Source organism: Dermacentor albipictus, chromosome 7 (genome assembly GCF_038994185.2).
Source record: "Dermacentor albipictus isolate Rhodes 1998 colony chromosome 7, USDA_Dalb.pri_finalv2, whole genome shotgun sequence".
NCBI classification, from domain to species: domain Eukaryota; kingdom Metazoa; phylum Arthropoda; class Arachnida; order Ixodida; family Ixodidae; genus Dermacentor; species Dermacentor albipictus.
Genome location: NC_091827.1, coordinates 139,205,489 through 139,231,390, shown reverse-complemented (window position 1 = coordinate 139,231,390; position 25,902 = coordinate 139,205,489). Strand labels below are relative to the sequence as shown.

Below are 25,902 nucleotides of genomic sequence, written 5' to 3'. Positions count from 1 at the left end.
TTAGTGCGAGTCCATTATGCCCCGGCCTCTGAGCCGTTCATGTAACGCCCTTGTACATACTGCATATAAATGTTTCGTTTAATCACCGTCGCCTTGGATCCTTCTTCGCAACAGTGGCGGCAGCGTTGAGGCGTCTCCGTCACAACAGTTGGTTGGCAGCTGCGGGATCGACCGGCGTCAGCTACCCCGGCGCGGTGAGTGCCTGATGTTTTCCCCTCAGTTCACCAGACTTCTCTAGCACAGGTTATTGTAGTTTAGAGTAGGGCTGTGTGAAGCACTGTGGAGAGCTTTGATTGTTTCAGACCTAGTGAGAGTTTTGAAAGCAAAGCTAGTGCCGAGGGAATAAACAAGACAGTGTAAAGAATTGCTTGCGCGTGTCACGCTAGTAGCTCAATAGTAGTGAAAGGCAAGGGAATTCTAACAAGGGCGAACGGCAAGAGGCCACTGTGGACAATGGAGAACTTTCGGGTAAAGGAACTCATCGAAATTTGTGAGGAGCTAGGCCTTACCGTAGGCCGTGCGAAACGAAAGCAAGCCATTCTTGATATGCTGAAGAACGAGAACGTAACTGCTGAGGAGGCCAATGAGGCCTGGGCTGCGATGAAAGAGCGCCGTGAACGCGAGCTCGAGGAGGCCGAGAGGCTGGAGCGTATACGTAAAGAGGAGGCTGAGAAGCAGGAGCGTATACGTAAAGAGGAAGCCGATAGAAAAGAGCGGCTCGCGACAAAGAGGTTGGAGTTAGAGCTTGGGCAGTCCTCGCCGGCGGTAGCTTCTACGACAGTTCAGGCGAGCGGTCCAAGAATTCGGGACCAACTGCCGCCGTTCGTAATTGGCGAAGACATGGCAAAGTATCTCGTCAAATTCGAGCACGTTTGTGAACGAAACGACATAAAGAGGTCTCTTTGGGCACAGACCCTGTTAGCTATGCTTCCTGGGGAGGCATCTGACGTGATAGCGTGCCTGTCAAAGGAGGCGTTTGAGAGGTACGATGATGTCAAAGAGGCTCTATTGAGGAAGTATATATTGTCACCCGAGGCTTTCCGGCAAAGGTTCAGGTTCGCAAAAAAGGGCAGTGAGTCGCACATCGACTTCGCATTCCGCCTTAAGGCTGATTTGATTGAATGGCTTAAGGGCGAAGAAGTTTACGACGATCGAGGTAAAGTGGTAGAGTGCGTAGCATTGGAGATATTCTACCGCGGCATCGAAGATGACGTCAGGCTCTGGCTGCAGGATAAGCTTCAAGAAGTAAAGCTGAACAAGGCAGCAGAGCTAGCTGAGGAGTACTATATCAGCCACAGCTTGCATAATAGGGCCGTGCGAGTGGAAAAAGCGGAGAGGAAGGACGCTTTTACAAAGCCCAATGAAAGGAAACGATTCGCGTACCGCAGTTTTCGGAAGGACTCATCTCCTCCTAAAGAGACTGTGAGGAAAGAGCTATATGAATCGCGAAAATCAAACGAGGATGCCAAGCAGCGAGCGGATGGCGCACGTGCATTTGAGACGCGGAAGCCGCTAATCTGCTACAACTGCAAAAGGGAAGGGCACATCGCGGCAAACTGTAAACAGAAGGTTGCTTTTGCAACGATTCGAGAAACAGAAAAGAGCACGCGGTTGTTGGAACTCTATATGCAGGAGATAAGCGTTAACGGAAAAAAATGCCGAGCACTCCGGGACTCAGCAGCCACTATGGACGTGGTTCACTCTTCACTAGTTTCTCCAAACGACTTCACAGGAGAATGCGCGTGGATAAGGGAGGTTGCTGAGGAGCAGTGTGCTTGCTTACCGATCGCTACGGTGATCATTGAAGGCACTTTTGGTAAGCTTAATACCGAAGCGGCCGTGTCGGCAGCCCTGCCAGAGCATTTTCCTTATCTTTTCTCCAACAGCGCGGAGCAGATCCTAAAAGAACAGGGAAAATCGTTCTTTGCCGGCTTGGCGTGCATGGCCCTCACGCGATCGCAACCGCGGAAGCTTACGCAGAAACTTGATGCTGCCCCAGAGAGTGAGACAAAAACAGCGGCCGAGCAGCGTAACCCGAGCAGTTAGTCGACCGGGCTGGAGAACTCCCGCAATTAGCCCCGAGAACGAACGCGAGCGGCGCTGCGAGCGCCGCTCGCGTGACGTCAGGGCACGGACTCGCGCCTCTCGTCTGCTACAGTTCGGGCGTTGTCCGGGTGTTTTTGTTTGTTCGCCCTCGTTCTCTCTGCTTGTATACTTATGGTGGTCGTCTCAAATATTTTATGACGTCTTCCTTTGATAACATTTATTCAAAGACCTAATTTCTTAGACAACAATGCAGCTCTCGAAGGCAACGCTACAGTGCCAGCCGAAGCGACGCAGACCAGCCCATTGCGGGTTTTTCATACGCGAATAGACAATCGCAAAAGCATAGCCTATAGGAATCCAGTTATGATACCATACCTGCCGCGGTGCAACAAGTATGTCACAAAGATGGCTATATATGACTTCTACAGCAGTTACGTTGATTTTATACCGCTAAAACAGGTTTGCTCACGACGAGTAGTTCATGGTATAATATCGAATTTTTGCATTTCCTCACAGAAACGCTAGGCAGTAGCACGGGGACTTAACTAATACTGGAGCTTAGATTCTACACGCCTCGCTTGCTTCTTTAACTGCTTGTCAACATTAGGCGGTTCTTCACGTGTTTATTTTTTTTTAAGCGGCGGAAATTTGGAGTAAAGTGAATGAAGGCTTACAGCTATTTACAGAGTACAAATAGGAATGTACCAATATATATTCCCTTTTCCGTGCTACACGTTCAACTCACCTCTTTAGAGCGCGTTTGTTAATGATTAATAATCTATGTTATGTTCCTCTTTTTTTGTCTATGTTACCTGGTGTATATCATTTATTTATTTCAATGCCGCAGTGTGTTTTGCATTGTTATGGTGGAAACATTTCACTGTTCTTTCATGTATTGTATAACTGCAATGTTAGTGGCCACTATATAAATGTAATTTATATGGCGCTTGATGTGTTACCCCATGCAGCCATATTGTACCTAAGGGGGTGAGGTTACCTCAAGCCGCGTCTTTGCGGCTTTTTTCCCTCATCCACCTCCATTTACCACTCCTCTGTACATGTGTGTGTGTAAATGGAAATTAATAAATCAAATCAAATCAAACTCACTTGAGAAATTTACTGGTGCTTGTTGCTTGAGGAATATACATGACGAATCTGTTTGGCGAACTGACACAGGCTGCTCGGCCCAATTTTTTTAGTGAAGTATGCCTGCTGGACCGCATAGCTGCAGCCAGAAAGAAGTCGAAGCGTCAATGACTAATAGTATTGGACATATTGAAGATCGATATCGAAATTCCCCCGGTGGAGGGTCAGAAATAAAGTGAAAGTATATGCGAGGCTTGTGGTGCTTTCTTTATGAATGTTTGCGAGTGGATTGGAGCAAACTTAATTTAGCCTGCAAGGTTCTCTTTTATGTACCGACGAAGCGAATAGTTATCCATTTGTATAATTAAATAACGCTGAATCGAGACATGGTGAGACAGAAGGTGCTTGAATTTTCCTTTTGTAGGCAATCTAAGCTGCGGTGTAGTAGCTCGAGAATACTTTAGCCATTCCAGTTGGCGCTGTAAAAAAATGCTTTATGGTTTTAATTCGAAGTTGTAGTGAACTGATGGGTTTCGCGAACATAGCGTGCCTCGCCATACGGACAGTCGATTGCTACCGTTACGTGATCACAGGTACTCCATATTGTCGATAAAGGCTACTGAGGGCCACTATGAAACATTTCATCACTTTCAATTGAGTGGCTCTCGATCTTAACAACGAAACTTTTCTCTCAGGTGATTGCTACTATGGTGTTTGTGAATTAGCTATGTAAATACTCTACATGACGCGCCGTCGTGTTAGCAGCCATGAGCAATTCGTTTTTGGAGGCCTGTTTCAGAGGGGGATGAAAGTAGCAGCAAACTTTTTCATAAGAAATGCGCGCCTAACTATTTTTTTACGCATTAATGAATGGCCATATTTGAATAGAACAACACACCAGAGTAATAGGAATCATGATGACAGCTTCGCTGGGCAGTGTCTTTCTAACATCGGATAACATGTTGACGCCAATTACCAAATTTTTCTTCCACCTAAAATGCAATGCCTCTCATAGCTAAATACTAAAGGAATCTTAAGTGTTTAGCGAAGCATCATACACAACTTCGATCGTTGAATTTGCAGATATTCTTTTTTTAGTCAAAATTTACCGATAGACACGGCGCATATATGCATTGCAAAACCTAGTAGACCCATTTAACGCTACTTAGCTTGCGATATCCAAGCCGCAAAGTTTCTCGACTCACACGCTTTTGAAGAAGAAACTGTGGTTAAGGTATGGCAGCTGAAAGAAGCCGACGTATTCTTCAATACGTACGGCTCGAGCAACCCATACCCCAAGCATACATGAAGGGAACGAGCGCGCGCGGCAGCCGAGCGAGCCGGAGCGAGCGGCGTCCTGGCCGTGACGTCACTCGCGAGAGGGCGCCACTCCTAATTCTCGCCGCTAATAGTGCAGTCGGGCCGTCTGCTGCGGAAGAGGGTTGCATCGTCCCCACCGGCGGAGAAACCGAACCAGCGCCGTTGGGCGAGGTGAGCTCGACGTTGACCCCAGTCTCTGACAGCTGGAATGAGCTACTGAACGTTGACCGAGCGACGTTCATTCGAGAACAGCAAGGGGATATCTTGATAAAGGACTTGCTTGATAATGTGAAACTGGGAGCAGCGAGAAAGAATGCTTCATTCCATGAGAAATCTGGCTTGTGGTACCGCAGTTATACGGATGTACAGGGTCGTAAGTATGAGCAGCTTTTAATCCCTTTAAAGTATCGCCGTCAACTACTGGACCTCGCGCACGAGAACGCGTGGGCAGGGCATCTCGGCTTGAAGAAAACGAAAGCTCGACTTCCCAAGAGTACTACTGGACTCGTTGTTGGAAGGACATTGAAGAGTTTGTGCGCTCTTGCGATACATGTCAAAGGGTCGGCAAGAGTACTGACAAATGGAAGGCACCAATGAAGTTGGTACCAATCATAACTGAGCCTTTCCGTCGGCTGGTAATCGACATAGTAGGGCCACTGCCCGAGTCTGAGAACGGATGTCGATACATTTTAACTGCCCTGTGTGTCACAACGAAGTTTCCGGAAGCGATGCCACTCAGAGAGCTCAATTCTCCTCAGGTCGTTGACGCGCTCCTTTCTATATTCGCTCGAGTCGGATTTCCTTCGGAAATTCAATGTGATAATGGTAGCGTCTTCACTAGCTGCCTAACCTCTACTTTCCTGGAAAGGTACGGAATCAAAGTGTTCCACAGTTCGATCAATCACCCGCAATCCAATCCAGTAGAGCGAATGCATTCAGTGTTGAAACGAATATTGAGAGCTCTTTGCTTTGAGCGGAAACGTGATTGGGAAGCATGCGTTCCAGCCGCAATGTTCGCTTTGAGATCTGCTCCCCACGAGAGTACGGGCTTCAGCCCAGCGGAGCTTGTATACGGTCGGAGTTTAATAACCCCGCTGCGCATGCTACGAGAGGCGTGGGAAGGCTACGATGAGGACCCAAATGTAGTTGCGTACGTTCTTAACTTGCTTCAGAGGCTCGGAAGAACTAAAGACCTTGTCGAGAGCCACCTTAAGGCTGCACAGGCATTGTCAAAGGTGTACTACGACCGGTCAGCAAGGAAGCGTACTTTTGAAGTGGGTAGCCAAGTGATGTTACTGCGGCCTTCTAAGAAAAATAAACTGGAGGTTCATTGGGAAGGGCCAGCGAAGGTTGTATCGAAGCTTTCTGATACAAACTACGAAGTGAAACTAGGCAAACGACCGAACAAAATCTATCACAGCAATTTGATGAAACCATACATTCAGCGTCGCGCAGTGGTGAACGTATACATATATAGTTTTGAGTGTTCAGGACGAGGAAGGTACGGAAATCCTGACCACTGCGGACATTAAGGAAGGTGGTCCGAATGTCCTGCTGGAACAAGTAAAGTTAGAACCTCGTCTAAGCGAAGCCCAAAAGGAGGACTTGAAAATAATTGTTTCTGAGTTTGAAGAGGTCTTTTCCGATCGGCCCGGAAAGACGACGCTGGTTAAGCACGACATTGAACTAACGTGCGAAGAGCCGATACGTAGTAAGCCGTATCGTTGTTCTCCCGTACAGAAACGGATTATAGCGGATGAGATTCAGCGCATGTGTGACCTAGGAGTCATTGTGCCGAGTGAGAGCGACTACACCTCGCCTCTAAAACTCGTCCAAGTACCGGGAAAGGATCCGAGGCCGTGCATCGATTATCGACGCCTCAATGCGATAACCCGATATCAGACCTATCCGATACCGAACCTCGAGGAAAGGGTGGAGATGGTATCGAAGTCGAATTATATATCCACACTAGACCTTGTGCGAGGCTATTGGCAAGTCCCCCTCACAGAGCGGGCCAGTCGCTACGCTGCGTTCGTTTCCCCGAGCGGAACGTTCCGCTCCGTCATGTTGAGTTTTGGACACAAAAACGCGCCGTATTGTTTCACCAGTCTAATGGATCAAGTGCTTCGTGGCCTGTCTGAGTACGCACTCCCTTACCTCGACGATGTCGCCATCTTTTCAAACACTTGGGTCGAACATCTGGCGCACTTACGAGTCGTGCTGAGCAGGCTGAAGGAAGCAGGTCTTACGGTAAAACCTGTGAAGTGTCACCTTGGTTGCGCCGAAGTGACTTATCTGAGGCATATGGTGGGGCGTGGCCGAAGAAGACCGTCTGAAATCAAAGTAGCCGCGGTCGTGAACTACCCACGACCAACCACCAAGTCCGAGATAAGGGCCTTCTTAGGTTTGGCTGAATATTACCAGCATTACGTGAAAGGTTACTCTGCGCTTGCTTGTCCTCTAACTGACGCACTTAGAAAGTCTGAGCCAGTGAAGGTACAATGGGACACGGCAAAAGAGAACGCATTTCAAATGCTGAAACATGCCTTGAGCGAAAAACCAGTTCTACTGGCTCCAGACTTTTCAAAGGGTTTTTTGATCCAGTGCGATGCGAGCGACCGTGGTATGGGAGCGGTGCTATGCCAAGAAGATGATAACGGCCATGAACGGCCAGTTTTGTACTTGAGCCGTAAATTGACTTGCAGAGAAGAGGCTTACAGCACCTCTGAAAAGGAATGCGCCTGCGTCGTGTGGGCCGTGCAGAAATTGGCCTGCTACGTTGCCGGTTCCAAGTTTGTGGTGGAGACAGACCGCTGCCCACTGACTTGGTTAAATAACATGTCGTCTAAAAGCGGCCGGTTGTTAAGATGGAGTATGACGCTCCAGCAGCACAATCTTGTCGTTCGCTATAAGAAAGAAAAGTTGAACGCGAACGCAGACGCATTGAACCGTGCGTTCTAAACAGTGCTGCCTTCGAACTCCTCGTGTCTTGCATTTCGTTACTTCACGAAACGCTAATGGTGTTGTCATTAGCTGAGGCCAAAATTTAGACACCTCATTTGCAGCTTCAGCTTAGTGTTTTCTGACCGAGTGATCTCAAGAAAACCAAAATTTTGTTTTGTATCCTAATCATTACGTGTCATGTACTGACACATTGTTTGTGCCGCGCTTGAGAGTTCTGTTTACCACATGTATCTCTTGTCGAAGAGGGAACTAAATTGGGACAGAGACAAAGCTAGAACCATTTCGATACGTTTGAGTCTGGTATTCTGACGGGTGACAAAATGGCACTTGCTCGTGTTGGGGGTTGCCTGTTGTCGGTTGGTTCTCTGATGCTGCAGAACTAACCCTTACCGGTGCCGAGAAGAAAGCCTGTCGGAGCTGCCAAATAAAGCTGGTCGAGACACTTGGGCGACAAGCCGGAGAACGAGTGACCCTGGCCTGGCGAGTGGGGCCTGTTCACGGGAAGGAGCGTGGAGCCACCTATTCCCCGGAGCACGGAGGGGAACCTGGATGGGCCTGACCAACAAGCGCGCCCGGCATCCGAGCCACGAGGGAGCAGCTCGTCTTCCTGGTGCATGGTCTGGCGGCGGGGGTGCTGTTGTGCTAGAGCTCCCAACAAAGGTTCGCTTTGCCGGCATGCGGCTGAAGCTGGGCGCCGAACGAATTCGCCTGGCCCGATGGCGGGTCGTGTTCGGTTTACATCCGGTGGCGCCGCCGGAGCGGCGCCGTTGAACCACTTCACCGGGATCGCCTGATGCAGGTGCCTCTCGTCCATTCGTCGAAATTCGCACAGCAACCCGTGGTGGGTCCTGATTGGAGGTTCGAGCCGATGGCAACTGCATCGACTCCTGTGGTTATAAAAGCCCGAACCACGGGACGACGACGACGACAGCAAGCAGAGGCGTGCTCCCGTTTCTCACCGCACGCTTTAGTGCGAGTCCATTATGCCCCGGCCTCTGAGCCGTTCATGTAACGCCCTTGTACATACTGCATATAAATGTTTCGTTTAATCACCGTCGCCTTGGATCCTCCTTCGCAACAGTGGCGGCAGCGTTGAGGCGTCTCCGTCACAACAGCCCCGACCTAGGCTCCCCCCATGACCTGGTTCCCCCTTCCTTACTAGTTAATAAATTTGTTTCCTCCTCCTCCTGCGCTTCTGTTCAAGCCGTGAAATTACACGGTCAAATGGCCAGGCCCTGTTCCCTTGCGCTTGCGTTTACCCGAATACCAGACTCGTGAAACGCTATTGTGGTAGTAATCCTCCGGAGTAAAGTGGCGGCCGCAAACGTGCAAATCCTGGCGCCCATCGGATAGCGGCAGTCCGTTCGTGTGCTGCCTTGCAGAGGGACACCATAGAATAAAGAAACACCTAAAGAAAGGGGCACGATGGCGCAGCTTGACATGTTGCCAGTCACAACGTTTGCAGCCCACAATGCAACAAAGGCGAATCATGGTGCTCGCGGATAGATTGAGACCAACACTGACCGCGGAGCTCTCGTCAACACGGAGCAGGTTGTAACACAAGCAGACGACACTTTCTGTATGCCTGAAGTGCTCAAGTGTAGTGAGGAATTGTTCTTGTGCATTTTCTTTCTGTTACTTTCCTTTTATAGAAACAAATTAACCAACATTCGAACTATTATGAACATTTGTTCGCCATAAAGTTAGGATAAATTACCGAAGGCACGCTATGGGCAGCCAATCGGATAGCTCGCCCTGCCAGCGTCATTAGGGCAATTTACATCAAATGGTTAGGACCACGCACCGTTTATAGGTCTTTTTCAGTTCCGCATCTCCTTTCCGCAGCGAGTATGCGGCCCACCTCTGTACCCGTCACCGCGGCGCTGCTGTCGAAGTTTGCGCCAAGGAAGCGCGTCGTCTGCTACAGGCGCGTAGCGTTCCGTTGTGCTTTCGCACGGCGCTTAGCTGAAGCATTGCTCACGATTCACGGCGTCATTATCTGCGCTGTACAAGGTTTAGGAGTTTGCCCACGTATGCGTACAAACGATCGGTGATTTAGAAAAAAAGTGGGCATTGGCGATTACATTTCGTTTTCGGCAGAATTGTCGCTTGCGTGTGCATTTCGCCCTTTTGGTTTTTACTGCGTTTAAACGCTTTAAGCCTGCTGTAGAAAACTACGCTGTCGAATATATGGTGTATGAATCAACGTTTATTGAACAAAACATCTATAAACAATGTTATAAATCATGTAAATCTAATTGATCGTCTGCATGCACCTCGGCGCTGGCGTTTCATACCTTCCAGGTCTGTACGGCGAAGTGAGTTTACTTCGCACTTTCGCTTGAAAGGTGACGGTACCTCTCCGTATCAATTACACTGATCACGAATAATTTTTATTCCTGTTTTCCGAACGCGAAATCGCGTAAGTCAGGATTTACGAAAATTGAAACAACAAAGCTTCAGCATTTCCCCCGATTTTGTTAAGGACGAGATACACACTCCAGGGTCGTCTAGAGAGGTTCCATAAAACGACTCCTTAGTTTTCAAGGCACATATAGAGGGCTACATGAAAAATGGATATTCTGACATTGCTCTGCTACCTCTGGTAAATAGTTATACAATAAAAGCATTACAGAGATGTTTTTAGTGGACTTGTATTTGCTGTAGGGCTTGAAGTATGGACTTCGGAATGAAAAAACAAACTTGGGAGTATTTATTTTACATTATATACAGAGAGGTAAGAGTCAAGTAACAGTCGTACAGTCATTACGGGCCTGCAGCAACTCGGACGCTGCGGCCCGCGGCAAGAAGTTCGAGAGAGGTCAATCAGGGAATCAGGGAATGCTCTGGTCTCTCTGGAATGCTTCTTTAGGACTGGAAGTCGCGTCATGTTCGGCCAATGAGAGAGTCCGCTCAGATGACGCCATTTTCGGCCAATGGTTGGCGCCCGTGCCGCGGTGCCACACCAGGCGGCTCCCTGCGGTCTTGCCTTCTTACTTGCAATGCGCTTCTTCAAAGGCGAAGAAGGGGCTCCATTGTCCGAGGGCTCACCTACTCCCGGCGGTACGGCCCCGCTGTGGTAGCAAATGCCTTCTTCAAAGGCGAAGAAGGGGGACGATCGGGCTCCAATGTCCGAGGGCTCCTTCTCCTCCCGGCGGCACGGCTCCACCGGCGGCGTACGACCTTGTTGGCACGTGAACTTCTTGGCTCGAGCGCTCCTCTGGAATGTGCTGCGATTCGATGTGGTCCGGGGGAACTCGAAGTAGGCGCAGGAAACAGCTCCATATCTAACATTGCATATTACAGTTAATCGAAACTCTTCACACACTTTCAGAGACCTTCCTTTTCACTTCATTTACCATTCACGCGAGCTTTTCTTTTTTACGTTCTCTCCGAGCTTTATTGGCACTGTCGTTCTCTTGGCTCTTCTTTCGGGACAAAAAGTGCATTCGTATGACCAATTAGAAGGGTACAATCTGTGCTGTAAAATCACAGCTATGCTCTGGACAACCGATACAGAACAGAACAGAACTTTGATTCAGATTATCAAAAAAATGGTATGCGAAAACGTCTGGATCCTTAGCCATAGGCTAGTTATGGATCCATGCAGTTATACAAGAAAAAAGTAAACGATTCAGATACAATCATTTGTTGTGGATAAAACAAACAAAACAAAAACAGAAAAAAGGAAGGAAATGCAACCAAACAAATACCAATAAAGCAAGGCGCTGTCACCCACGACACTGCTGTCACCCACGACACGAGCCCCACACCACCAGTGAGGCAGCACGCATCGAAAACAAGACCCATGGCCTCCCCACCACGGCAGCTCGCACACATACATGCCCGCGATGAGAACACATAAAACGACCATACAAAAAGAACCGGCCGAACACCCGCGACTCCAGCCGTCAGCAGAACGGCAACATGCAACAATCATCCACCCAATGCAGCAAGAATGCACACCGATATGCCATATATACATTTGATGCACGGTGTGTCGAGTAAAAATAAGGGTACATCGGCATTGACACTTACGTTACTATACATCCATAAACACATACGTACGTATAAAAAAAAAGCGTGACAGCAACGCTGTATCCAATTGTTGACATCATTATACATTTCGTTAAAGACTAATCAGTTTAGATCGGAAAGAAAGAATTCTTTTACGGTAGCATTAAAATTTGCTGACTGCTTAATGTTTGCAGGAAGCGAGTTCCATATTTTGACACCTATATAATGTATGCGTCGCTGGCCGTACTGGTTGTGACATATCGGTTGTGACATATCTCGAGAGAGGCTGAGCGACTGTTAAATGTCGATTCATTGAAGATAGTGGCAGGAAATGGCGTGTTGCGTCTCGTTATCGAGCACACTAATAATGCAATGCGGTAATCTCGCAGGTGCGATAATGACATGACTTTGTTCGCAAGAAAAATATGTCTTGACGGTGTAGTAAAGCTAGCGTGGTTAATTATCCGCAAAGCCCTCTTCTGAAGCCGTACTACAGGCTCCAAGTATGTTTTGTATGTAAATCCCCAGGCTTCAATACAGTAGGCTAAGCGAGAATGAACGAGACAGAAATACAAGGTTCTCAACGTTTCGAAACTGAAATTACACCGCGCCTTTGTGAGTACGAAGCATGCAGAAGAGACCTTGCCACACAGCCTATAGGGGCGCGAAATGCGTCCGCTATAGACAGACGCGCACAGAGAGAAGAGAACGAACTTTGAGAGCGACCGGCGAGCAGCCGAGCGGCGGTGAAACTGAAACTTTATTGTACGTGACTTCCACGCCGAGGGGGCCGGCGCCGCGAACATAAACATCCGCTCGTTGTGCAGACGCTCACGGCGGCGGCGGCGGAATCGGATCCACTACAGGGCTCCCCCCCGTAGAAACAAAGGTCGCTGCTGTCGCGCTGATGCCCAGGACACGTGCTTACTCACGGGGCAGGGTACGGATGGAGGAGAATCGGGCGGGGAGCGAGTGGGGAGTGCAAGAGAAACGCACAAGTTTGCCATGTACGCGGGCTTCACACGGTCGATTGAAATCACGTTTTCACGGCCGTTCACAGAAACAGTAAAAGTCTTTTCTCCGCGCTGTAGTATTTCGAACGGGCCGTCGTACGGTGCAGTGAGGCCGGGTCGGATGCCTTCGCGGCGCACGAAAACGTGAGTTGAGGCAGCTAGGCCTTTGCTTACGAAAACGTCGTAAGTGGAGGGCTGTCGAGGTGATGTTGGTCGCAAGCGCTCAAAGAGCGACCGAAGTTGCTCAACGTAGGCAGGAGGCGAGAGGTTGGGGACTGCAGGTGGTGCGAAGAATTCGCCGGGTAGACGTAGCGTCGTCCCGTAAACCATTTCGGCAGCAGTACACCCGAGGTCCTCTTTTATGGCCGACCGAATACCTAGTAGAACTAGCGGCAGGTCGTCGACCCATGAAGTTCGAGCGTCGCGGGCGATGAGGGCGGCTTTCAACTGGCGGTGAAGCCTTTCCACCATTCCATTTGCTGACGGATGGTATGCAGTTGTGTGGATGTGGCGGATACCGAGGATGCTTGTTAACGCTCCGAAGAGCTCACTTTCAAACTGTCGTCCGCGGTCGGTTGTTACCACGCTGGGGCAGCCGAAACGAGATATCCAACCGGCCACGAAAACGGACGCCACGGTTGGCGCCGTAATATCGTGTACGGGAAACGCTTCAGGCCAGCGCGTGTAGCGGTCAACGCAGGTGAGGATGTATCGCTTACCGCGCGATGAAGGCAGCGGACCGACAATGTCGATGTGAACGTGGTCAAAGCGAGAGTCAGGCGGACGGAAGGGTTGAAGTGGTGACTTGGTGTGGCGGGTCGTTTTTGCACGTTGGCAGCGTTGACATTCTCGAGCCCAGCGGCGGACATCTGCGTTGATGCCGGGCCACACATAACGGGAGGTGATGAGGCGCTGAGTGGCGCGAACACCAGGATGGCTCGAGTCGTGTAGCTTGTCAAAGACTTGACGACGGTGCGAGGAAGGCACAAATGGGCGGGCACAGCCTGTTGACATGTCGCAGACGATCGTACCGGAGGAGAACGGCAGTGGCACCTCAGCAAACGAGAGAGATGTGGACCCTGTACGCAGGTCACGCAGCTCGTTGTCAGAATGTTGTGCCTCTGCGATGATGTCGAAATCCACAGCAGCAGTGGAAAGCGCGTCGACACGTGACAGGGCATCGGCAGCCGCATTAACGGGTCTTTCGATGTACCGTAGGTCGGTCGTGAATTCGGAAATGAAATGCAGGTGCCGGATTTGCCGGGACGTGTGTGTGCTATGGTTTCCACGGAAAGCGAATGTTAGTGGCTTATGATCCGTCAGTACGTGGAACACGGTACCTTCGAGAAGGTGGCGAAAGTGGCGAATGCCAAGGTAGACAGAGAGGAGTTCGCGGTCAAAAGTGCTGTATCGAGTCTCTGCCGGCTTCATCTTCTGCGAAAAGAAACCGAGTGGACACCACAGATTCTGCTGGAATTGTTGTAAAACTGCACCAACGGCACTGGAGGAGGCGTCGGTGATGAGCCGCATGGGCGCGTCAGTTAGGGGATGCACTAGGAGGGTGGCTTGTGCCAGGGCATTCTTGGCTTCTTGGAAGGCGGCGTCTGCTTCGGATGTCCACTCCAAGATCGCAGATGGTGTCTTTGGAGCCTTCAGCATATCGGTCAGAGGTAGAATGATGCGCGCTATATTCGGCAGGAACCGACGATGGAAGTTCAGAAGCCCGAGAAAATCGCGGAGCTTGCGAAGCGACGTTGGACGTGGAAAATCCCGCAGAGCTTGAACCTTTCTGTCCAATGGCTTGATTCCTTCAGGTGTGACAAGGTGTCCAAGAAATTCGACGTTGTCAACACCAAAGACACATTTGGCTGAGTTGATAGTTAAGCCATGTTCTTGCAGTCGCGAAAACAGCAACCGCAGATGGTCAGCGTGCTGCTCTGGTGAAGAACTTGCCACCAGCAGATCATCAAGATAGGCGATGACGAAGTGCAGACCACGTATGACTTCATTGATGAAGCGTTGGAAAGTTTGGCCTGCGTTCCGTAACCCGAAAGGCATGCGGACATACTCGAATAGGCCAAAAGGTGTTGTGATGGCAGTCTTCGGTATGTCGGCTGGTTCCACAGGAATTTGATGCTATGCTTTGACTAGGTCAATCTTGCTAAATATGGTTGTTCCAGCAAGAGTGGTAGCAAAGTCGTGAATGTGCGGGAGCGGGTACCGGTCGGGAGCGGTGCGGGCATTCAATGCACGATAGTCTCCACAAGGGCGCCAATCTCCGGGGTCACGCTTGGGCACCATGTGCAGGGCAGATGACCAGCTGCTTGACGATGGGCGGATTATGCCTAACTGCAGCATGTGATCAAATTCCCTGCGAGCTGTAGCGAGGCGGTCTCCAGCAAGACGTCGTGGCTTGCAGAACGCTGGAGGACCCGTGGTGACGATGTGGTGCGTCACAGTGTGCCGCACTGGAAGTTCCAAATTGGTAGGTTTGATTAGTTCAGGAAATTCACTGAGGATAGAGGCAAATTCTGATGGTAGCGAATGCGGAGCTGGTTGCATAGAGGCGGACAGCGGTGCGAGTATACCTTGCACGGAGAGGCTGGTCGCACAGTCCACAAGTTGACGGGAGCGGAGATTCACGTTCAAACCGAAATGGGTAAGAAAGTCCGCACCTAATATGGCGAAGCGCACGTCGGCGAGGACGAAAATCCACCGAAATATGCGACGCAGGCCCAGGTCAATGGTGAGGGAGCGTTGGCCATATGTTGCGATTGTGGATGTATTTACAGCTTGCAAAGGCGCAGTCCTCGGACAACGGTGTCGGTCCTGGCGAGAGGCAGGAATGATGCTTACCTCTGCACCAGTGTCCACAAGAAAGCGATGGCCTGCGATCCTGCCTGTGACGTAGAATAGGCGGCTTCCCGTAGCGGTTGAGTCACGCGCCGCCATTAGTGACTCGCTTCCATGTTTCCCTGCCAGCGACAAGGCTGTCGGCATTTTGCAGCGCTGGCGCCGAACCTGGTGTGGTACCAGCAGAAACCGCCAGAAGCGTGTCTTGGGCGGGAACGGGAACGCGAACGTGAGCCACACCTAGCCAGTGGAGAGCGACGAGGCGTGTCCATCTGCATTGCTGCCATGGTGTCCATCAGCCTGTCAATTTTCTCCTCGAGGCGAGATTGCCGGGCCTCGAGGTCTGATGTGACAGTGGTCGAGGACACAGCGGAGCTTGCGCCGGAGTAGTCGTTCACACGGTCCGCGAGCTCTGCCAGTTTGTCAAGAGGCATATCTTCCGCAGCAGCCAAAACCACGACAAGTGTCTGAGGCAAGCGTTGCAGAAACAGCTCGCGCAATAGTGGACTCTCGGAGTCTTGAGTACGGTCGCCGAGTAGCTGTCGCATCCGATGTAATAGCTGCGATGGTCGGCGATCGCCGAGTTCTTCCGCGTTGAGGAGTTGCTGCAAACGGCTCCTCTCGGACACGGTCTTGCGTGTGAGCACGATGGCCTTGAAATGGTCGTAGGGCGTGGCCGGATGTGGGGCTCTCATGACGTCGTCGAACTCATCAGCTACCTCGGAGGAAAGTGCTGAGACGACATGCAGGTACATCACACGTTGCGATGTGATGCGCCGCAGATCGAAGAGGGCTTCTACTTGCGTGAACCACACGGCGGGATTCTTCGGCCAAAACGGCGGCAGCTGCAGCTGGGCATTGGAAATGGCGTCCATGGCAGCGCTGGGGGCAGGGATGTCGCCTGGCACTGTTGATTGGGGCTGAGGAGCCGGGGCGTCGTTGCTGACTACTGTAGGGTTCATTTCGTCTTCCATTGCGTGAGCTTGCTACGTCTGGGTCACCAAGCTATAGGGGCGCGAAATGCGTCCCTATAGACAGACGCGCACAGAGAGAAGAGAACGAACTTTGAGAGCGACCGGCGAGCAGCCGAGCGGCGGTGAAACTGAAACTTTATTGTACGTGACTTCCACGCCGAGTGGGCCGGCGCCGCGAACATAAACATCCGCTCGTTGTGCAGACGCTCACGGCGGCGGCGGCGGAATCGGATCCACTACACAGCCTATCGATATGAGGCTTCCAGTTCAGAGCGGAATCAAGGGTTACCCCTAAGTAGAGCACTGAGTCGACTTTTTCAATTTCATCACGGCCAATCGTAATGTGGCATGGCTCCTCAAAAGGTTTTTTCTTAAACGGGGACGTAAAAATAACAAATTTAGTTTTATTTGTATTTAAGGAAAGTCGATTACTTTCAAACCACTTGCTAATATATTGAAGTTCATTGTTGATTGTTTTAACAGCATGATTGAAAGATTTGCTACTGACCACAAGAGCTGTGTCATCAGCATACATGAAGGCATGAGCTGCATTTAGGCCGTCCGGAAGGTCATTTATGTATATTGTAAATAATATTGGCCAAGTACCGATCCTTGTGGTACACCCATAGTAATATCAGAGAGACTTGAGGTTTGCTCATCGATGACCACTGCTTGTTTACGGTTATCGAGATAACTTTTTAAAAAGTCTAAGGAAATCCCTCGAAATCCAAGTCTTTCCAGTTTCATGAATAATATGCGATAGTCGACAGTATCAAATGCCTTTCTTATATCTAAAAATACTCCTATTGATATTTCATTGTTGTTCAAGGCTTCATTGATTACATTAGTTAAAGACAGAATAGCCGTAGTTGTCGATCGGGACTTCTGAAAGCCGTGTTGACGCGGGGAAAGGATGGTATTTTTGTATAGAAATTTTCTTATTCTACTAGCCAGTAGTTTCTCAAAAATTATGTTTGTGCAGTTCAGTACCGATATAGGTCGATAATTACCGAAATCGTTGGGGTCCCCACTTTTATAAATAGGCGTCACTCTTGCTATTTTCGATACGTCCGGGTATGTGCCCATGTAAAATGCTTTGTTAAACAATTTAGCGAGAGTAGGTGCCAAGGTTTCTACATTATTTTTCACTACGGACACCGCAATACCATCGAAACCAGGTGCCTTTCCTCTTTCTAATAGATTTGCAGTTGCTATTACTTCCTGGATTGAAATATCTATGTAGCCAAAGGAACATGAATTCCAAGCAGGCAAAGATTGCTTGAACTTACTTTGCGTGCCAAAAAGAAGTTGGGTTCCAACCGTACAAAAGTGATGATTAAATTCTTCACTTACTGATGAAGCATCGCATCCCGTAGCTATTGATGGAAGAATTCGTTTTGAAACTGTAGGTTTAATAATAGAGTTTATAGTAGCCCATAATTTTTTCGGATTGTGAGATGACGCGTTGATCTGTTTACTGTAATAAAGCTTCTTCTGTAGTCTCATTGCTGCCAATGCTTTGTTTCTGTGCTCCTTGTGTTGATTAAAGTAGTACGTGTTTCCTCGATATAGTTTCACTTTAGTATGCCAGTAATCTCGCGCTTTAATTAGGTTCAGTACGCTCTGTGTCATCCATGGACATATTGGTTGCGCATATCGTGTCTTTACTTTTATTTGAGTGCACTCTGCAATTGTACCTTTAAGTCTTTCTATTAGCATAGAACAGTGCATGTTAGCGTTTAAGTCGTCCAAGTCGGAGAATGACATTTTGGAAAGTGACAGTGACAGTTTTTTATGATCAATTCGCTTTGTTGTACCGGAAAAATTTGTCCGGTTGAAATAAGTATCGTCAAGACAATATAGGAACGCAATCGGTAAGTGGTCAGCAGGACCTGTATCGTAGGCTCCATAAAGGCTTTCAGTTGCATCAAAGTTACATACAATGTGATCAAGGCAAGGGGAGGTATGACTTGTAATTCGCGTGGGACCAGTGACAAGATTACTGAACCCATACGAAGACAGTAGGCTTGAATATTCAGTGTGTCTGCTACTAAGAGTGTCAATATTCATGTCGCCCACTATAACAGCTTTCTTATTATTTTCGGTCAGATGGATGAGAGCATATTCTATGTCATTTGAAAACATGCTACAATCAGTATGCGGGGGACGGTATACAACACCTGTGATGACATTGCTCAACTCTACAAAAAACATCTCCGAGTGTCCGCTAGTAGGTCTATTGAAAGAAGAATAAAGCCTGTACCCGAGTGAGTTTCTAATATAGAATCCCACTCCTCCTCCCCTGTTTGCAGCAATTCTAGGACACGAGAGGAAAACGTAATTTGGAATGTTATAACTTTCGCCAGGCTTCAGCCAAGTTTCCGTGACGGCTATGACGTCATACATGTTATTGTGCTGTGCCAACAGCGTAAGAAGAGCATCAAAATTTTTTCCTAAACTTCTCACATTGCATTGAAGCAGTGAGTGTGGTTTATGTAATCTATGAAAGTTATTAACAGAAGAGGTCGTCAGCATATTGGGGATATTATGCCACACGGTCTAGGTCAGCCTCCGTGAAGATGCGGAGGACATCGGAGTTTTCTGCTTTCCTCATTAATATTCGTCCTCTCGATACCCAAGCATATCTCCAGTTGTGTTGCTTCTTTGCAGCAATCGCTTTTGCCACTAAATGTTTGTACTCAGTGCATAAGTGCTCATTTATAAACACTGGTGTACGTTCTGTCAGGCCAAAATCGGCTGCAGTAAGACGGGCTTTTTTTGCACATTGAAGCAAGTTGTCACGGGCGGCGCAGGTCTTGAATTTGATAATGATGTTAGATTGATTTTTGTTTTTTGTTGGAACACGGTGTACGACATCAATATCAGCCATTGTCACCTGCGCAGCAACCTTTGCTGCCAAAGTGGTTAAAACTGCCTGCAGTGACTCATTGGGTACCCTGGAGATACCTTTCACTTCAAGATTTGTTCTACGACTGTATTGCTGTAGTTCCATCAGTTCATGTCTAGTAGCCTGCAACTCTTTAGAGAGGCGGCTGTTTTCACTTTTAAGTCGGCTTTGTTCCGTCTTCACCTCACCTAATTCCCTCTGCACATTACCAAGTGCTTTCTTGAATTCCTCAAAGCTTTCGCTCATAAAATCTGCAGATTTCTTAAGGGAAGCAAGGTCACGGTTTAGGTTCTTATCCATGTTGTCAATCTTTACACTCAACTTCAAATACAACACAGCAAGTTCTTTCACCGTTGTGGGCGTTTTTTCGAAGACCCTCTCGCCCGTATTCTTGCTCCCCGCATCAGATCCTTCATCTCCCATAGCTGCAGGACGACCCAGGCACGAAGCTGATATTTAGTTAATGAATTTGTTTTACAAACCTGTAATGCACAAAAGTGCGGTGAGTAGGCCGTCGATGTGAGCGTGCCTGGACCGTCCACAGCAATGGTTCTGTCGAAGTGTGAAGCACGCTTTTATGCTCCCCGTTGCATCATCGAAGGCCTCTGCGCAGCAGTAGTGACGCAAGAGGCTTGCCTTGATTCCACTTTGGCGGGATCTGATTCCAGCAACCTGGTGATTAGCTCGGGCACTGGTAGTCGCGTCGAGTGTTCAGAGCAGCCAGCGTCGATGACTGCGCCCTGTAATGCACAAAAGTGCGGTGAGTAGGCCGTCGATGTGAGTGTGCCTGGACCGTCTTGTCCCTGACTTGACAAGGACATCTAAAACCCTCTTGAAAAGGTTCCCAAAGGCTTCTTTTTTTATGCTTGCACAATGGTCTCTTCTATGCTTTTCACGCAGCTAAACAGTTTCCTTGAAGGACAAAAAGGCTGCCAGTCACAAACTCGCGTTCAATCACAAGCATTGCTTCAGGATGTAGAGAGTCTTGTGAAGCCATTGTATCCCTTTTGCACTTCATGCAGGACGTCAAGTTCATCATTTTATGTGATTTTACTTGATTGACATATCCGTGGGCAACGTCGGCACCAGTTTTCCGCGGGCAGATACTACGTAGCTCATGTCTTTGTGAACTACGACACTCTTAAGTGTTGTGTACCTCTCCTTCCATTCCTGCCGCGTAAGAAGCAATCTGTGATCGCTGTCCATTTCGTCTTCAAGAGCTGCCGATCCCCACTGTCGAGGCAGCCGCAAAGACGCGCTCTTCCCCACCAACTCAAACAGCTGATCCGCTCGGGCTCCGGTTGCTCTTGTACGGTGTCCTCTGTAGCGTCGCTCTGAGTTGCCCCTGCGTTTGTTGTGACACTTGCTCTCTTTTTCGGAGATTTTCTCCGTTCACGGGTGTCACAAGCATTCAAGCTGTGTTTTTACTTCTATGACTTTTGAGAAAGAGCTCTGCCTTGTAGTGCCGTACACCAGAGAGATCGTCAATCGCACTCAATAGTTACCTAAGATGGGACACGGGTTTTAGAGACCCAAAAATCGCGAAAAGAAAATCAATATTTTGAAAACGGTATTTTCGGTATTTACAACTATTATTGTGCCACCTCGCCAAATTTTGCGCATTTTAAATCATTATTTCAGCCGTAATTTTAATTTATGGCACCAGTGTGGGCCAAATATGAACCAATGTTTCCCTAAAGAAGCGCTCTTTCCACGGCGCGTGACGGCCGCTGCAGTCCTTCGGTCGCGCCGACCCGCATATCGTTTGAAAGAGCAGCCTCTCGTCTTCATTTTTCCGCCACCACCGGCTCCGTCCGCCCATTGGCAGTGAAGAAATTCCGCGTGAAAAAGAAGACCCAATGCGTGCTCTAATTCGTCGACAAGAGCACGTGACCCTGAGCTAGCCGCGCCATTGGCTAGACTAGCGTCGTCTGCATCACTCCGCGGTCGCTTCGCACATGCCGTGCGTGCCAACGAGGTTTCCCACGCTGACAGCGATGCCGACCTCAACTCCGAAGTTCGCTACGAAGTTCAAATTTAGAAAAAAAGGAAGAGGAAGCAGGCGTACAACGCCGAGAAACGACACTCCGCCGCGCCGTTTCCCGATTGAGGCGCAATTATAGCCCGGCGTTATCGGCGCATGAGCGAGCGTCGGAGTCCGTTGGCCACCAGTGTGCAGTGCGAGCGTCGGAGTCCAGTTACGCTGGCTTCACCAGTGTGTCGAACCATTGGTCGTATGATAGACGCTGTTGTTCTCGCCAACGTGTGTGCACGCGCTTACGCTACATCGGGCTATATTTAGCCCGCCCGCTCCTGCAGTCGAGCGACGCCGGAGATCCCATTGGTGTGTTAGATCTAGTCCCCCGAAGCGCTCCCGATAACGGCCGTGTTTCATCGGCGCTACGGTTCTGTAGCCGGAATTTTTGCGGAGTATTAGCCCCGAGAACGAACACGAGCGGCGCTGCGAGCGCCGCTCGCGTGACGTCAGGGCACGGACTCGCGCCTGTCGTCTGCTACAGTTCGGGCGTTGTCCGGGCGCTTTCTGCGGTGTTTTCGTTTGTTCGCCCTCGTTCTCTCTGCTTGTATACTTATGGTGGTCGTCTCAAATATATTTTTACGACGTCTTCCTTTGCGAACATTTATTCAAAGAGCTAATTTCTTAGGCAACAATGCAGATCTCGAAGGCAACGCTACAGTGCCAGCAGAAGCGACGCAGACCAGCCCATTGCGGGTTTTTCATACACGGATAGACAATCGCAAGAGCATAGCCTATAGGAATCCAGTTATTATACCATACCTGCCGCGCTGCAACAAGTATGTCACAAAGCTGGCTATATATTACTTCTACAGCAGTCACGTTGATTTTATTCCGCTAAAACAGGTTTGCTCACGACGAGTACTCATGGTATAATATCGAATTTTTGCATTTCCTCACAGAAACGCTCGGCAGTAGCACGGGGACTTAACTAATACTGGAGCTTAGATTCTACACGCCTCACGTGCTTCTTTACCTGCTTGTCAACATCAGGCGGTTCTTCACGTGTTTATTTTTTTTAAGCGGCGGAAACTTGAAGTTAATGAAGGCTTACAGCTATTTACAGAGTACAAATAGAAATGTACCAATATATATTCCCTTTTCCGTGCTACACGTTCAACTCACCTCTTTAGAGCGCGTTTGTTAATGATTAATAATGTATGTTATGTTCCTCTTTTTTTGTCTATGTTACCTGGTGTATATCATTTATTTATTTCAATGCCGCAGTGTGTTTTGCATTGTTATGGTGGAAACATTTCACTGTTCTTTCATATATTGTATAACTGCAATGTTTTATGGCCACTATATAAATGTAATTTATATGGCGCTTGATGTGTTACCCCATGCAGCCATATTGTACCTAAGGGGTTGAGGTTACCTCAAGCCGCGTCTGTGCGACTTTTTTCCCTCATCCACCTCCACTTACCACTCCTCTGTACATGTGTGTGTGTAAATAAAAATTATTAAATCAAATCAAACTCACTTGAGAAATTTACTGGTGCTTGCTGCTGAGGAATATACATGACGAATCTATTTGGCGAACTGACACAGGCTGCTCGGCCCAATTTTTTTAGTGAAGTATGCCTGCTGGACCGCATCGCTGCAGCCAGAAAGAAGTCGAAGCGTCAATGATTAGTAGTATGGGACATATTGAAGATATCGAAATTCCCCCGGTGGAGGGTCAGAAATCAAGTGAAAGTATAAGCAAGGCTTGTGGTGCTTTCTTTATGAATGTTTGCGATTGGATTGGAGCAAACTTAATTTGCCTGCAAGGTTCTCTTTTATGTACCGACGAAGCGAATAGTTATCCGTTTGTATAATTGAATAACGCTGGATCGAGACATGGTGAGACAGAAGGTGCTTGAATTTTCCTTTTGTAGGCAATCTAAGCTGCGGTGTAGTAGCTCGAGAATACTTTAGCCATTCCAGTTGGCGCTGTAAAAAACATGCTTAATGGTTTTATATCGAAGTTGTAGTGAACTGATGGGTTTCGCGAACATAGCGTGCCTCGCCATATGGACAGTCGATTGCTACCGTTACGTGATCAGGGGTGTGCCATATTGTCGATAAAGGCTACTGAGGGCCACTATGAAACATTTCATCACTTTCAATTGAGTGGCTCTCGATCTTAACAACGAAACTTTTCTCTCAGGTGATTGTTACTATGGTGTTTGTGAATTAACTATGTAAATACTCTACATGACGCGCCGTCGTGTTAGCAGCCATGAGCAATTCGTTTTTTTTGGAGGCCTGTATCAGAGGGGGATGAAAGTAGCAGCAAACTTTTTCATAAGAAATGCGCGCCTAACTATTTTTTTACGCATTAATGAATGGCCATATTTGAATAGAACAACACACCAGAGTAATAGGAATCATGATGAGAGCTTCGCTGGGCAGTGTCTTTATAAAATCAGATAACATGTTGACGCCAATTACCAAATTTTTCTTCCACGTAAAATGCAATGCTTCTCATAGCTAAATACTAAAGGAATGTTAAATGTTTAGCGAAGCATCATACACAACTTGGCGTGTTGAATTTGCAGATATTCTTTTTTAGTCAAAATTTACCGATAGACACGGCGCATATATGCATTGCAACACCTAGTAGACCCCTTTAACGCTACTTAGCTTGCGATATCCAAGCCGCAAAGTTTCTCGACTCACACGCTTTTGAAGAAGAAACTGTGGTTAAGGTATGGCAGCTGAAAGAAGCCGACGTATTCTTCAATACGTACGGCTCGAGCCACCCATACCCCAGGCGTACACGAAGGGAACGAGCGCGCGCGGCAGCCGAGCGAGCCGGAGCGAGCGGCGTCCTGGCCGTGACGTCACTCGCGAGAGGGCGCCACTCCTAATTCTCGGGGCTAATAGACGAGCGCACGCCAAGTTTCGCCCGAGACGCCAGCGCTCGTTTCTCCCCTGGCGGCACGGTTTCCAATCCCCCGGGGGTTTGCTTCCGCCGGTTCCCTTCGCTCGCGCTGAGCCAGAGGAGGCCAGGCTGAGCACGCGCTGCACGCGAGAAGGCTTTCTCGCGCGCGCTGCACGCGAGAAGGTGTAGGTTTCCGTTGCCGCTTCCCTTCGCGGTCGCGCCCGCGTTCAGTTCGCGCTGCGCGCGAAACGTCTCTTGTTTGCGACGGCGCCTCTTCGGATGACCGGAAATTATTATTGTGTTGTTAACTGTCACGACAGCAATGTAAACATGAAAAGGTTGATGCCACCAGTGAAATTATACCGATTCACAAGAAAATGGTACGAAAGAAGCAGACGACAGACATGGATTACTGCGGTGCGCCGAGCGAAGTAAACATCTGGCAAACGAAGCGAGCTCGTTCATTGATCACTCCTGAGTGTATGACGGTTTCTATATGTAACCCACGTGACATTAATAATTACTCGGTACATAATCCTTTTATTCATATAAAAACTTTAAGTTAAACGAGCGCTTGTCCTGTCTTCTTTCTCGTGTTTCGTTTGTGTGTGCGCTGTCCAAGAATGGAAACCACGTCTGTTGTATTCGCTAGCAGTGGCCGAAGTTCACGCGTGCCGAGAAATTCAATATGTGCATGATGCATTGAACATGACCGGAGTTCATTCCCGCTTCACCACTGCACCGATCGATTGGGTTACTGGACGATACAAACCCGCGTCTTGGTCGCGCCGGCATTGCTGAAGCAGGAATGATTAATAATACTTTCAACTTCCGTCTCTTGAGTACTGTTAAAAAATGACCAAGCTGTCTACATTGCTGCCTCTATTCCATATTGTAGGGGACGCACTAGTTAAAGTTGTGTGCGCATGTCGTACTTGTGCTATGCAGCGATATATATTGTTTATTTCCGCACAGTGTCGATAGAAGTCCGTTGTCGCCATCAGAGACAACACGGATTTGTAGCAAACATAATGTGAGAAACTGCAAAAATGACTTTAGCTCGTAGGTGCCGTATGTATGTGCCGCATCGTATGTGCTGACGATTTTTCCGGCGGCACATACGATGTCGTTTCCAATTACGTGCTCAGCGTCCCTTACATGGTTAAGCAGACGCTGCCCTTTCGCCGCATTGCAGCCATAAAAATAATCGTCAAGCGTACCGATCTTCTTAAAGGCAAATATAGCGTGTGCAGTTTGTTTCACACTAGGGGGAAAACTCGGAACGTATTGCGTCGCTATGCGGCAAGCAATGGAGTCGTGCGGCGGCAGTAGCTCGAGCAGGCGCACACGCTTGAGGGGCAGTGTCGTGATCTGCGTCGTCTGCTACGGCGGCGCGCGCTGGCCGCATTTTCAGGAAGCGTGGTACTGTTAGGGGCAGTGCACCGATTTCATCGGTACTGCAGGAACTGAGCTGATATTCTTTACTAAACGTTGTGCGTCGCCCCACTCTGACCCTTCATTGGCGATAATGGAGTTCCACAAACTTCTTTTGACAACATGGTTCATTTGTTCTTTCGAAAGGCCGGAGTACTGAGCGTGTGCACGTATATTTCTTCACTGTGTGTGCTACCGCAATGAGCAGCGACAAAACGCACCAAGATGTGCGCGCAACGTGCTCAGTTTTTGTTTGACTCAAAAGGAAAACAAAGCACTCAACAATGGGAGTCGAACACGGTGAAACAAACGGACACGATTAAATGAACGTTTTAGGTTCAGACAATAAGCTGGAAGTGATTTTTCTCGACAATCATTCGCTA

The 25,902-nt window shown here is 48.8% G+C and overlaps 1 protein-coding gene across 1 annotated transcript; it reads left to right on the top strand.

Annotated features, from left to right (window-relative positions):
- Window positions 1-453: 453 nt before the first annotated feature.
- Window positions 454-2,046, top strand: LOC139047932 (uncharacterized). The gene has a single exon (XM_070522109.1). It carries the CDS (start codon window positions 454-456, stop codon window positions 2,044-2,046), a length of 1,593 nt encoding a protein of 530 aa, XP_070378210.1.
- Window positions 2,047-25,902: the final 23,856 nt, after the last annotated feature.

Excerpts from the sequence above, each read along its gene's own strand:
- LOC139047932 (XM_070522109.1), top strand. The coding sequence starts at position 454 with ATGGAGAACTTTCGGGTAAAGGAACTCATCGAAATTTGTGAGGAGCTA.